The sequence below is a fragment of the Misgurnus anguillicaudatus genome, chromosome 24 (genome assembly GCF_027580225.2).
Source record: "Misgurnus anguillicaudatus chromosome 24, ASM2758022v2, whole genome shotgun sequence".
Lineage (NCBI taxonomy): Eukaryota > Metazoa > Chordata > Actinopteri > Cypriniformes > Cobitidae > Misgurnus > Misgurnus anguillicaudatus.
Genome location: NC_073360.2, coordinates 35,382,570 through 35,396,225, shown reverse-complemented (window position 1 = coordinate 35,396,225; position 13,656 = coordinate 35,382,570). Strand labels below are relative to the sequence as shown.

At 35.3% G+C, this 13,656-nt stretch overlaps 1 protein-coding gene and 1 long non-coding RNA gene across 2 annotated transcripts in view; one reads left to right on the top strand and one right to left on the bottom strand.

The window, feature by feature from the left end:
• LOC129438513 (uncharacterized) overlaps positions 1–13,401 on the top strand; it is a 65,100-nt gene extending 51,699 nt beyond the window's left edge. Inside the window, exon 12 of the mRNA XM_073862984.1 lies at positions 13,199–13,401. Within this exon, the coding sequence (XP_073719085.1) occupies positions 13,199–13,298 (100 nt within the window). The 3' untranslated portion in view covers positions 13,299–13,401. The remainder of the gene's footprint in view (positions 1–13,198) is intronic.
• Positions 9,366–12,493, bottom strand: LOC141361517 (uncharacterized). The gene is made up of 3 exons (XR_012367643.1): positions 12,356–12,493; positions 11,090–11,757; positions 9,366–10,866 (listed from the first exon to the last, which is right to left on the bottom strand). It is a non-coding gene; the product is annotated as an uncharacterized lncRNA (long non-coding RNA).
• Positions 13,402–13,656: the final 255 nt, after the last annotated feature.

Here is a 13,656-nt window from a genome sequence, read left to right as displayed (position 1 = left end):
CATTATCTTTTACTTACAGTTATGTTAATATGTTTTGTTATATGCAATAAATCCTACATTCCTAAATCCTTCAATTTTATCTTAGTTACAACATACAGAAAATTATGTAAAGAATTTCATTTGCACATCATCTTAAGGAGGTAAAATATATAAAATCACAAATTTTGTACACACAAGTGTATAAATGTTTAACATGTTATATATCAGAATGTATTCAATAAAATACACAAAAACTTGAATAAATGCTTAATAGATTAATAAGATCTCATAACGACTTTTCACACCTGAAATTGTTAACCCAGGGTTAACCGAATCCTGGGTTATCTGTTTCACACTGTTCATTCTTAACCAGAGGTTGAGAGATAACCCTAGCTATTTATAATCTGACATTTCACTGTGCATTCCTAAACCCTGGGTCGACATTTTCATTTGGATATTTGTGGTATAAATAGTCATGATTGGATAAAAAGTCTCCATTCATGGACCTCATTAGAAATTCAACCTGCAGGAGCTGCTGACTCAGATTTACTCACCTGACTCTATTTTGTGTTGTTCAGTGACGGTCTGGTTTGGCTCGGCTACCAAATTAGATCTAAGAAGACTCCATAGGACAGTCCGAGCTGTTAAGAAGATTATTGGTGCTCCCCTGCCCCACCCATCAGTACTTGTAGTCTTTCAGATTAAGGAAGAGGGCAAGAAAAACCATCACAGACTCCATACATCCTGTACACAACCTATTTAAATCGATTTCCTTTGGCTGGTGCTTCAGATTGCTGAATACATCAACATCTAGATAGTGTCGTATTTAGTTTTATAAACTAAAGATCAGTCACCAGTAGTATTGGCTCATGATTCGGGGTTGTCTTGGTAATTAGTTCATTTTGTGTATAGCAGGGTTCCCCAAATCTTACCCTGGAGGGCCGGAGCAGAGACAAACACTTTTTCTACATCTAATGGTCATTACACTTCTAATGTAGACGTGCAGATCCTTCAGCAGATTATGTTGAACACACAATATTTTTCACACGTGATGCTGTATTAATTTTAAATCATAGACAGTAAGAGAGACAATGATAATGAATTTATGGTCACATATAAATTATTGCTCACTCACTGTCTTAACCCATATTTTTCCAGTTGCAGCTGTGTAAGAAGTTGAAAGCAAAGCTGTCAAGTTCAAAACTTCCTGGCTCTCATAGTTTACATCAGTCATGACATATTACATTAATCGCATTTACAATAATAGTATTTGTTAGTACATTAAGTTAATATTTGGGGCCACATGAAAAGATATATAATGTTATTTAAAACACTGATGTGTCTTGGCAGAACAGAAGTTATCAAAATAAGGATAAAATGCATGTCATTGTTATCATCAGTGAGTTTGTCCAGTTGTGAACTTTGTACCACTGCATAATGTCACACATATATAATCTCTTATTTCAAAGCTGGAGATTTATGTAAAACTAGTTTTTATGCATCGCTTTCATTGTATCAAATATGGAGCATGTTCTCACTTGTAATACATTGCAATATCACTATGATAAATGCTTGTAGATAAAAATGTCAAGTTATCTATAAATGTTTAGATAATCTACTCTAATATAAGTTTCTATGTATTTATATCTTTTACATTTAAAGTTATGATGTTTGATTACAAAGATGTGCAACAACAAAAGCTGTTCATCTTAATGAAGTTATAATAAGTGGCGCAGTTAAAAATGTCCAAAAGCTCAGAATAATTAAGGCAAGAACAGTGATAAAAGACACAGAAATAAAAATAATGCAATCATTGTCTTGGTATATTGTTGACAATGCATATATTGTAAGATAAAAGCAACAGCATTTATGTGAATATTTTTACTTTTTGTATCAAAGGTTTACGCCAGATGAAGCAACATCTCCAGCACCTTCCTGTACATCTCTACAATTTCTAAATTTACCTGTAATGAGAGTTATAGATAGATATCAGCATCAGCCATTGAAAATACATACAGTTGAAAGAAAAAGTATGTGAACCCTTTGGGCTTACTTGGATTTCTTCATAAATTGGTCATAAAATGTGTTCTGATCTTCATCTAAGTCACAACAATAAAGAAACACAGTGTGGTTAAACTAATACCGCACAAACATTATACGTTTTCATGTTTTTATTGAACACATCATGTAAACATTCATAGTGCAGGGTGGAAAAAGTATGTGAACCTTTGGGTTTAATAACTGGTTGACCCTCCTTTGGCAGCAATAACCTCAAGCAAACGTTTCCTATAGTTGCAGATCAGACCTGCACAACGGTCAGGAGAAATTTTGAACCATTCCTCTTTACAAAAGTGTTTCAGTTCAGCAATATTCTTGGGATGTCTGGTGTGAATAGCTCTCTTGAGGTCATGCCACAGCATCTCAATCGGGTTGAGGTCAGGACTCTGACTCGGCCACTCCAGAAGGCGTATTTTCTTCTGTTGAAGCCATTCTGTTGTTGATTTACTTCTATGCTTTGGGTCGTTGTCCTGTTGCATCGTCCATCCTCTGTTAAGTTTCAGTTGGCGGACAGGTGGTCTTACGTTTTCCTGCAAAATGTCTTGATAAACTTTGGAATTCATTTTTCCATCGATGACAGTAATCCATCCAGGGTCTGAGGCAGCAAAGCAGCCCCAAACCATGATGCCCCCTCCACCATATTTCACAGTTGGGATGAGGTTTTGATGTTGGTGTGCTGTGCCTTTTGTTCTCCACACATAGCGTTGTGTGTTCTTTCCAAACAACTCAATTTTGGTTTCATCTGTCCACACAATGTTTTGCCAGTAGTGCTGTGGAACATCCAGGTGCTCTTTTAAAAACTTCAAACGTGCTGCAATGTTTTTTTTGGACAGCAGTGGCTTCCTCCGTGGTGTTCTCCCATGAAGTCCATTCTTGTTTAATGTTTTCCTTATTGTAGATTTGTCAACAAAAATGTTAGCATGTACCAGAGATTTCTGTAAGTCTTTAGCTGACACTCTAGGATTCTTCTTCACCTCATTGAGCATTCTGCGCTGTGCTCTTGCAGTCATCTTTACAGGACGACCACGCCTAGGGAGTGTGGCAACAGTGCTGAACTTTCTCCATTTGTAGACAATCTGTCTTACTGTGAACACATGGACATCAAGGCTTTTAGATATACTTTTGTAGCCCTTTCTAGCTTTATGTAAGTCAACAATTCTTGATCGTAGTAGGTCTTCTGAGAGCTCTTTTGTGCGAAGCATGGTTTACATCAGACAATGCTTCTTCAGAACAGCAAACTCAAAACTGGTGTGTGTTTTTTATTGGACAGGGCAGCTTTAATCAACACATCCAATCTCATCACATTGATCGGACCCCAGGTTGGCTGACTCCTGGCTCCAATTAGCTCTTGGAGAAGTCATTAGCCTAGGGTTTCACATACTTTTTCCACCCTGCACTATGAATGTTTACATGTTGTGTTCAATAAAAACATGAAAACGTATAATGTTTGTGTGGTATTAGTTTAAGCAGACTGTGTTTCTCTATTGTTGTGACATGAAGATCAGAACACATTTTATGATCAGTTTATGAAGAAATCCAAGTAAGTCTAAAGGGTTCACATACTTTTTCTTTCAACTACACAAACTATAAGTAAAAGTTTCTTCCTTTCAAAGTTTGAAATCTCCAGCACCTTCTTGTACATCTTGGATGCTCTATTACAGGGGTTTTTAAACCTGTCCTGGAGGACCGCTAGTGCTGCACAATTTGCATGTCTCCCTCATTAGACACACCTGGTTTAAATCTTCAGCTCATTAGTAGAGACTGCAAGGCCTGAACTGGGTGTCTAAGGCTATGTCCACACGGACACGGGTATATTTATAACCGGAGTTTTCCCTAAAAAAAAATCCCGTCCACACGTGCTCGATTTAAATTAAATATTCATCCACACGATAAGGCAAAAGCACGCTATCAAGCGCTGTCAAGAGCATGCCACGCCAGCAGGCGGGGATATAATCCAAATCGTCTTCCGCAATATAGTGAGATAACTGAGCATCTATCTGTATACATGTTAGAAGCCCTGTTGGCACAGTTATTATTAGCAAGATACGTCCGCCATTGCACAGAATCATCAACAAAGCAGTCAGCGGCGCACAATCTTGATGTCAAACACAGTGGATAACGGCGCACACTCTGACGTCGCAAGGCAAAACCACCGGTTTTACTCTCTACACGACACCACTGTAACCGGGGTTTCTTAAAAAGCTCACCCTGGCCGGGGTTTTCAAATATGCTCAGTTTCAGTGCCCTGATACTGCGGTTTCGTGTGGACGAACGGCTGAACCGCGTGAAAAAACTCACGGTTATAAAAATACCCGTGTCCGTGTGGACTAGGCCTAAGGTAACTGAATGAGGTGTGTCACAAAAAAGGGAAACATGCAAAATGTGCAGTACTAGTGGTCCTCCAGTCTGCATGTTTTTGACTTTCAATGTATATTAAGTATCATTGATTTCTTTTTCACAAAGGATAAGGCCTCCATCTCCGGCCCTGCCCAGGACATCTGTACAAACTGATCAATCAGTGGATCAACCAATATGGGTTAAAGAAGAAACACCAACATTCAGGCAAAAAAAAAAACATTTTACAATATGTATTTGTTATAATGGCAAATAATTTTTAATACAGTATAAACATTTGGTCTCACTCACTAATAATTGTGTATGTTTTTTGTATATTTATACATACATTTGAACTTCTCAGGAAAACTCTCTGCCTAATTTACAACACGAATGAATTTGTACTTATACTTGTTCTTGCGTTAGTGAATTTTGAGCTTATAAATGAACCCCTGCGTGCACGATGTTGACCATTTGCATAATATAAATATAAATACACACACATTCATGTATATATTTAAGAAATGTTTACATATGTATATACATATACATTTGTATATGTAGGGGAGAGCGGGGTAAGTTGTCACACGGGTAAGTTGTCACACTGTTCATAACTACAACACTAGAGGCTCTATGTCAAAAATCAAATAGCCACTTTATGTGACTTCTTCTTCTATAGTCAACTTCCTGTTCACATGTGGTCAAGATCACTGTAATCTGAGGTTAGCACAATTTTCTTATTTTTCTGCTTAAAAAGTAAAAAAAAATCACTTTACATTTTATGCAATACAACTTTGTTAGGTGTGAATGTTTAAAATGATTATTTTGCACAAAATAGAGGAGACCGTAAAGTGTCTTTTGATACTTTAGCTAAAGTGATATGATGAGCTAAACTTGAGATTTAGACAACATTAGCACACAAGTAAGTATGGGGCAAGTTGTCTCAATGACTTTGGGGCAAGTCGTCACATCTGACAACTTGCCCCTGTACAAACAAACACATCGAACATGCTCAGAAAACATGATATAGAAAAGAATAAGCCTCAATCTAGCAAAAAGCTGTTTCAAAAGAAAGGGAAGCAGAAATCTGGACCTATGAAAAACAAGGCAGCTAAAAGAAGAAAAATCATGCAAGAGTCATCATCAGATGATGAAGAGTGCTTCTGCCTCGTCTGTGTAGAGCCATTTTCAAAGAGTCGTCCAAAGGAGACCTGGGTAAAATGTGTAAAATGCAACAATTGGGCCCATGATGCTTGCACCTCAGGCCAGGCAATTTATGTGTGTCAGAATTGTGATTCTGGAGATGAGTCCTATTAGTCATACAGGGCATCTGTTTTGTTCAGAGGTTAAACATGTTAAGTTAAGCAAGTTATCTGCAGCGTTCCATTCAGTTATCTGGTTTTATGTGAAAGCCATAGAACATTTGAACCAAAGTTCAAAGTAAAGTGGTCTTGCCACTTAATTGAAATGTGCATTATTTGGATTGAAATAATTGTTTTTCCAGATTCTCCAGGCACGGATGTTTATATTTCCAGTTTGGTTTGAGTTTAAAAATTAAAATCAATATTCACAATTAAGTAGTTGTGTTCTTATTTTTAGATAATCTAGTGTGACAACTTACCCGCCCTAGTGTGACAACTTACCCTCCGATGGGGCAAATTGTCACAAGTGCACAGTCACTATTCAACAGTCTACAACTCTGTAATGAGATAAGATATAAAGATGTTATGAATACAACATATGTGCCCAAGACTTCCTTCGTTCATTTGGTATGAGATTTATACCATTTTGATGTATGGTGCTCAGTAAATGTTAGACAGTGTGAAAAGTGTGACAACAGACCCCGCTCTCCCCTACATACATCCACTCAAAATCTCAAATCTCTCTATATATATAAATCTTAAAATTATACATACATGTGTGCATATTTATATATACATAATAATTATTCACAGTTCACACAAATATATGATGTAAACAAAAACATTTATTCTGCAATAGATTAATCGCGATTAATCGTTATGCAACCCTAGTTTCAAATGAGTATATGATATAATTTTGTAAATAATTTGGAATTTCACATGCTCACTGCTAAGTGCCGCTAAAACTCCATGATTGCACCTTTAAATTTTCGGTTTTCCTGTTTTTAAAGCTATGGTTGTGTTTATGGTGCGCAATATAACATGTATAACTAATATAAGTATTTTTCGCACAATTTAATTAACTCTATACCACTGTTTTACTGTCCTAAAAACAGGCTGATGTCTTTCTTGTTTTGATTGTGTAGTTTGTTTAGTATGTTGTAATTTGCAGCAGCAGCTTAGCTTAGCAGAGCTGTTTGAGCCAACTGACATATTCCTGTGGGTGGAGTTTAGTCAAAAACTCTTCTATTGACATCATTGAATCAGGAAGTAGAAGGTTGTAGTCCAAACCGGCCGTTCGCTGTAGGCTTTGAAAGGGGAATTCTGTTCAAGAAAATATATCACCTGCCAGTGAACATTGAGCTTTATCATTTGGCAGGTATTATTTATGCTCTAACAACAACATTAACCACTAACTAAAGTTTAAAAAAATGGGATCAGGAAAAATGGAACCTTTAAATTACTGTGAGGAGATGAGGAGTCATAAGCGAGGGGTGTAACTTCTAGCAGAAGTAATCGACTAAACCTAATGCACATAAATTATTCTCCCCACTCACATTGTCATGTCTTTACAGTATACATACATAAGCATAAATGTCAGTATTCATCATATAGTTAATGTAAATTAGATTAATTTCAGACAGTATATTTTATATATCCTGTACATTTTAGAGCACTTTTATCATGTTGTACCATGTATTATTAGTTTTATTTTTCAATAGGATTATGTGTTTAACTTAATTTTCATTGTTTGTTATTTGTTTTTGTTATCAATCAATAGGACTAATCTGATATTAGATTATTGAAAATGTATTTTATATAAAGTCAGGATAAGCCATTTCACTTAATGCAATGATTACTCCATCTTCACATCCTTTCCTTCCTTGCATCTTTTCTAAATGGCTGGAGCTAAGATGCAATGAAATAAGGATGCACAAATAAGAAATGAGAAGCACCCCTATTTTTCCAATAATAACACTGATGCATCTATTTATTGAAAAACCCTGATTGTGGTGATTTTAAAGGAGTGGTTCAATGGTATTGCATGCATTCTGACTTATTAACACAGTTATAGAGTTGTTTCCTCATGCTAAACGTAGGCAAAGTGTCAAAAGCAGTTGGGTATTTCTGTGCCGAATGCACTTCGTCAGGGTTCGTACAAGTTTTGGAAAGTTTATTTTCGATTACGGGTCCAGCTACTGTTCAGGGGTTTCTATATGTATCACTTTTTTATATGGGCAATTCCCCCGGAAAACCCCGCCCACCCGTCAATCAGCAGGAGACGCTAGAACTTACAAACATCACATGACGCGACAGCTTTGTTTAATTTCAAAACTCAACAATGGCATGAATGAGGAAGTGTGTTTTTGGGTGTAAGGAGAAGAAAGCCAGCCTTATGAAAACAATGGATATAGTTTATTATCTGGGGTAGCAGGGGAGTTTTGCGTGTGTGTCTGATGCGCTGGATTTTCCCAACCGGGTCATGAGTTGCATGCGGTAAGTAAGACTTCTGTCTTATGTTGGAAATATGCGCGTGCATATTATATAAATGACACAAACATGTAGGGAATCATAAGTTATAAGTATTGTATAAAGTGATGCATGACTTGTACTCGCTCCACCCGCGGTATAACTCCTCCTTCTTCATTTTTTCATACGTTATCAGAAAGAATCGGTAAAGCTAATCTTTCTTTTATAAATCTGATTAAACTAAAAACTCTTCAGAGATATAAAGGATCTAATACTACTCTATAGGTACTCCAGATTAACATCAGAAATGCTGAAACAGCGTGTGTTATGTGAGCTTTAACACATCCGCTTTTAGTGTAGCATGGTGTGCTGTTACCCATGGACAACACTTTTATTGGAAATTAAATAGAGATTTCTTAGTGCTACACTAACCTTCTGCATAGCAATAACCAGACAAGACTTCAGTTGATTTCTTTAAAATGCTTTAATTATCGAGTTTGAGAGTATTTTATAACAAAACACAGAGAACTCCCTGGAAAAAGAATACAACAGTTTCTATAAAATATAGTTTGTACAAACCTACCAAATTATGATTACATGATTGTTTCTTTAAAGCAATTGGTTCTGCATCTATAAATTGAAGTAAAAAAGGCACAAACGTATAATTTGTATAATGTGCATATAATTACTATAGCTATAAGAAAAGATCAAAAAATACATAGCGTCATGCCCATTGAAACTATTCCCCCTCAGAATTTTGAGCCAATTGGATTTTGAATGCAGCCTCAAAATTAATTAAACATCTGTTACTTTGTTTCAAGGGAAAAATATGATCAGTTATTCACTTTTCTGAGATTTTTGCTGCTTTAATCATGTGCTTCATTGTGCATGATTGCGGATTTACTGTGTACAATGATAGTTCAAAGTCCATTTCATAATGTTTATAACTAGATTCACCCCTAGAGGGGGCACCACTGAATAATTATGTGCTCTGACTTTGAGGTCAAATATGATGCAAAAATGCATTCTTATAATAATTTTATATAAATATGTTGGTAACACTTTACAATAAGGTTGTATTTGTTAACAGTTAGTTCACGAGTTTGCATTAACATGTAACTGATAGGGAATGAGATAAAGCATATTTGCTGTGCTGTCCGAGGAGAGGGCCCCGAGCTCGGAATTTTATCCCGAACCCAGAGTACCCCCCCCCAGAATAGATGTACCAGTTGAGAGGTGAGGGACTGCTATTTGTAGGCACCTCTTCGCACTGATTGGTGGGATTACATGCATGCTCCTCTTGAACTTAGTTTAATAAACTTCATTTAATGCATTAGCTTAAATGAAATAACAATGACCAATTCTACTTTAATCTTAGTTAATGTTCATTTTAGCATTTACTAATACATTTGTAAAATGAAACTTCATATACGTAACTGTTAACAGAAATTAATGCACCATGAACTAATGATAACTATTGACATTAACAAGAATAAATACATTTTAAAAAACTATATTGTTTACTGCTTGTTCATGTTAGTTAATGAATTTACCAATGTTCACTAATACAACCTTACTGAAGTGTTACCAATATTTATGTATATTTTTATACTTTTTCAAAAAATTATATGCTTTCAAAGCATTTAAATAAATATCAGAACTTAATGTCGATTACATCATTACATTTAGAACTGCTTATTTTGCATCAAGTTTCTTTTTTATTCTGTTTTTGCATTGTTGATCATTACAGCCAATGACAGTATGTAATGTTGAGTTTTTATGAATGTGTAAAATAGCATCCCATTCTAGTCTATAAGTTTACAGGCATTTATATATATAAAAAAAATTAAGCGATGGCGTCCTATGTATAACCGCAGCAATGACAGTGTTCTTAATATGACAAAGTAAGTGTTTTGATTAATGCCATTAATGTTTATTTTTTATCAGTGTATACCACTGTTCAACTAAATGAATATATCATGGCAAAGATGAATGCACATTTATACATTGATTGAATAGATTTATAGCATTTTGAAAAAAAAACCTTGTCATGGATTTATTGCATTTAAAAAAAAAAATAATCAGTTTTTATAATAAATCTTTCAAAATCAAGTTATGGATTTGAATTTTGTATGTTTTTATAACCTAATCATGCTATGTGAAAGAAAATAGTGGTTTTCATCTTGTCACTTTCTTGGTATAGAAATAAACATTTTTACCAAAATTTGTCAAAATGGATTTATTGCATTTTGGAACCAAACTCTTCATATTTTAAAATAACTTTCTCTGTCTGTGTTGCTTCACAGCTGATTCTTGGCATAATTCCGTTGCCACGTCATCATTGTGTACAAACAGTAAAAGGGTCTATCAGAGCTACCAAAACGCTCAGCTGAAACAACTGCTGGCAATCAGTGTAGTTTTGAGCCGCGTTTAAAAGTTTTGGTGTGCACAACCCCTAAGCCCTGTCCGGGAAACCGCCCCATAGTCACATTTACAGGTCCTCAAAAATACAAGCATTTAAAAAAACTTGAAACTAGCAGGAGAAATCAAAACTGGATTAAAATGTACGGTTTTGCATTTTGTGATGCTGGAGTAATATACAGATTTGTATATTTAAATTTCACACACGTACAGAACATAAAACAGATCATATGAAGTTTAGTCAAATTTTCAAAGATTAGTCTTTTGAAGTTGGTGCAGTGTTAGATAACAGTGTAGTTTCTTGGTCTGCATCGTGTGCCCCACCTTGTGGCTTATTTGTTCCCTTTTCCGCTTTATCTGCAGGAACCGCTTCATTTGTAGGTGATTTGTTGCCGCAGTTAGACAAAGCCACAATTAAAATGATGCCTAAACCGAAGGCACCAAGCAGTAAATACCCTATAAACTGTAAAAAGAAGAAAAAACAACAATAATCAATCGGGGGGAAAATACAAAAAAGAACAACCAAACAAATAATATATTCTGATATATTTCATGTTACATTATCCCTAACCATTACTGTTAAAATAATGTTTACAACATGCATATTTAAAACAACAAGAAAAGTTGTAGTATATTTAATATTTTCAGTAGTCTATGTAATCATTGCAAAAGAATAAAATATATACCTGAGATTCGCTGATAAACATCTGATATTCATGTTGTATTTCACTCTCATTTCTTGCATTGACCAGTTCAGTGGGTTGACACCACATTTTTTTTATCTCTTTATCAAAAACATGTTTTCCTTCCCAGTTTGTCCAGAGACAAGCTAGATAATCACCATCAAGTAACAAGATGATGACCCAAATAATAGGAAGAATCAGACAACGTCCCAAATCTTTCCAGAACTTTAGCCGATCAACATTGGTCTTATCTCCACAACATTGACAGCAAATTCCAAAAGCGTTTTTAAAACAGGCTGTTAAATAAGCACAGGAACTCTCATTTGCCGAACACTGTTGGCATACATATCTAAAGGGATTTAACAAAATGGACACTATAGCAAATAATAAAACAGGAGGTCCAGCAAAGATAGAGTAAATTAGACGTTTACTCATCTCATGTCTGCAGGGGCATGAAAGCTTTAGTTCCATTAACTCCTCCACTCCATATAGGAAAATACTCGATGGAACAGTGCTGAGAACAGGAGAACTACTCAGAAATTCCCGAATTGCCTTACAAAAATGTGATCGATCCATCTTCTGAGGTCAGTATGAAGATTCTTTTTGCTGCTGCTTTCTCTTGAAATGTCTGCAGTCTTGTTTGCAAGATATTTTTGCGGTTCTCAGATACCCTTAAATTCAACATATTACCATTCAGCTTTTATTCTTGAACACAACACAAAACACTTCACACAATAATATTAAGTATGTGCATTTAAGTGACACATTCTGCTTTACGTTTTGGATTAAAGTATCTGCTATGCAAATGTAATCAACAATTTGTAAGAATTGTTTATAATAAGTTCATAAAATCACTCTCAGTGCAAAATAGCACAAACCCTCATACAAATACTCTTTTTGTATTACTGAATTGTATATTTAAATAAAGAAACATGCGGTTTCTGAATACAAACACATGGAATACAGAATTGTTGCAATGGTAAAGTAATAGATAAACATATACCCAAACAACTTGTGCCTTATAGAAATTTACCACTTTAGTTTATAAGTCACAGCTGCTGAAGCAACTTACAGTGCAATAAACAGTAAAACAATTCCCAGATATATTGTGTGTTCTGTTGTGCTTTAGTCACCATTTGAGCTGAAATTAATAATTAAAAAACCTAAATAATTCATTCATTTAATGATATAATCACATGAAGTAAATATTTCATTGGAAACCGTCTCTATTATACTTTATTCTTAAAGAAAATGTAATGCTAAACTTACTTGTTTTCTCTTGCTGATCTGATGCCTTACAGCATGGTGCATTTGTAAAAAGATGTGAAGATTAGTACTGCATGCAGCAATTTACTTTACAGAAGATACTCTCTCTCTTCAAAGTGAAAACTGTGAAACAAAGACCACATCCTGCTTTGATCGTAGTGCTTTAGTTGCTTTGTGTCCTGCGTCAGGTTTTTAGAGATTATGTGCACAACCAAAAATCTGACATTTTATAAAGAACGCAGACATTTCTTAAAAGTGTATTCAACGGCATCATGAACATATACAGCCAGCCTTTACAAAAATAAGTATTGTCATAATAAAACTGCAGTAGTTTTTTATTAACATATTGTATTGCATAATTACAATTTGCACCATTCAAATCAAGGTTCATTTTTGTAAGACATTCCTAAAATATTTTGACATTTTGCAAATAGCATCTTGTGGAATGTGTGTACTGCTGTTTGCAGGGCATATGTTATAAGAAACGTTCGCTGGTAGACCACACATCCTGTTGTCATATACACTGCTAATCCTCATGTTAAAGCACAGAAATAAGAAAACAGCAGGTTTTTTTTATTCTGACATACTACTTTTTTATTTAGAAAAAAAGTACAATTAAAAAAAGCATAGGCTATAAGAGATAAGGAACAAAGGAAGAAAAAAACAGAGATCAAGTAAATTAAGTATAAAAAAAATACTGTAAAGCTCACACAAGTTTAGGGTCTTTATAGGCTTCTTATTAAAATAATCTTTAATACTGCTCATATACAACTTTATCTCAGACAACAAAATCATAAAATCAGGTTTCTTGTTTATCTGTGTGTTAACAGTGTTTGTGTGTCTCAGTGTTGACAGACAGCTGTTACTGAAGCTGCTTCATTGCTGCAGTTCATCTGATGACCAACAGGAGGCAGCAAATCTTCTGCTCTCGGCTCTTCGGTCATAGACTGTAAAAAGATGGACGGCGCGATGACGCTTCCTATCATGGTAATAAACTAAATGAAAAATGTCCGTTGATGGGCACTGACATGTTGCGCAAAAACGTCATTTTGGAGCACGGGCATGTGATGACTACTACCATCTATTGGAAAATTTTATTGGAAGTGTAATGTATTTTTTTTGACCCAAGTCCCATTTGTTTGCATGGAGAGGGCGGTGTTTATGACTTGTACTGCAGCCAGCCACCAGGGGGTGATCAAAGAGGCAGCAGCTTCACATTTCAAGATGTATATGAGGCACACCCGTCTTCAGTTTAGACTGAGGCCCTGTCCCAAATGGCACACTCCGGACTTGTGGTGCTTCTC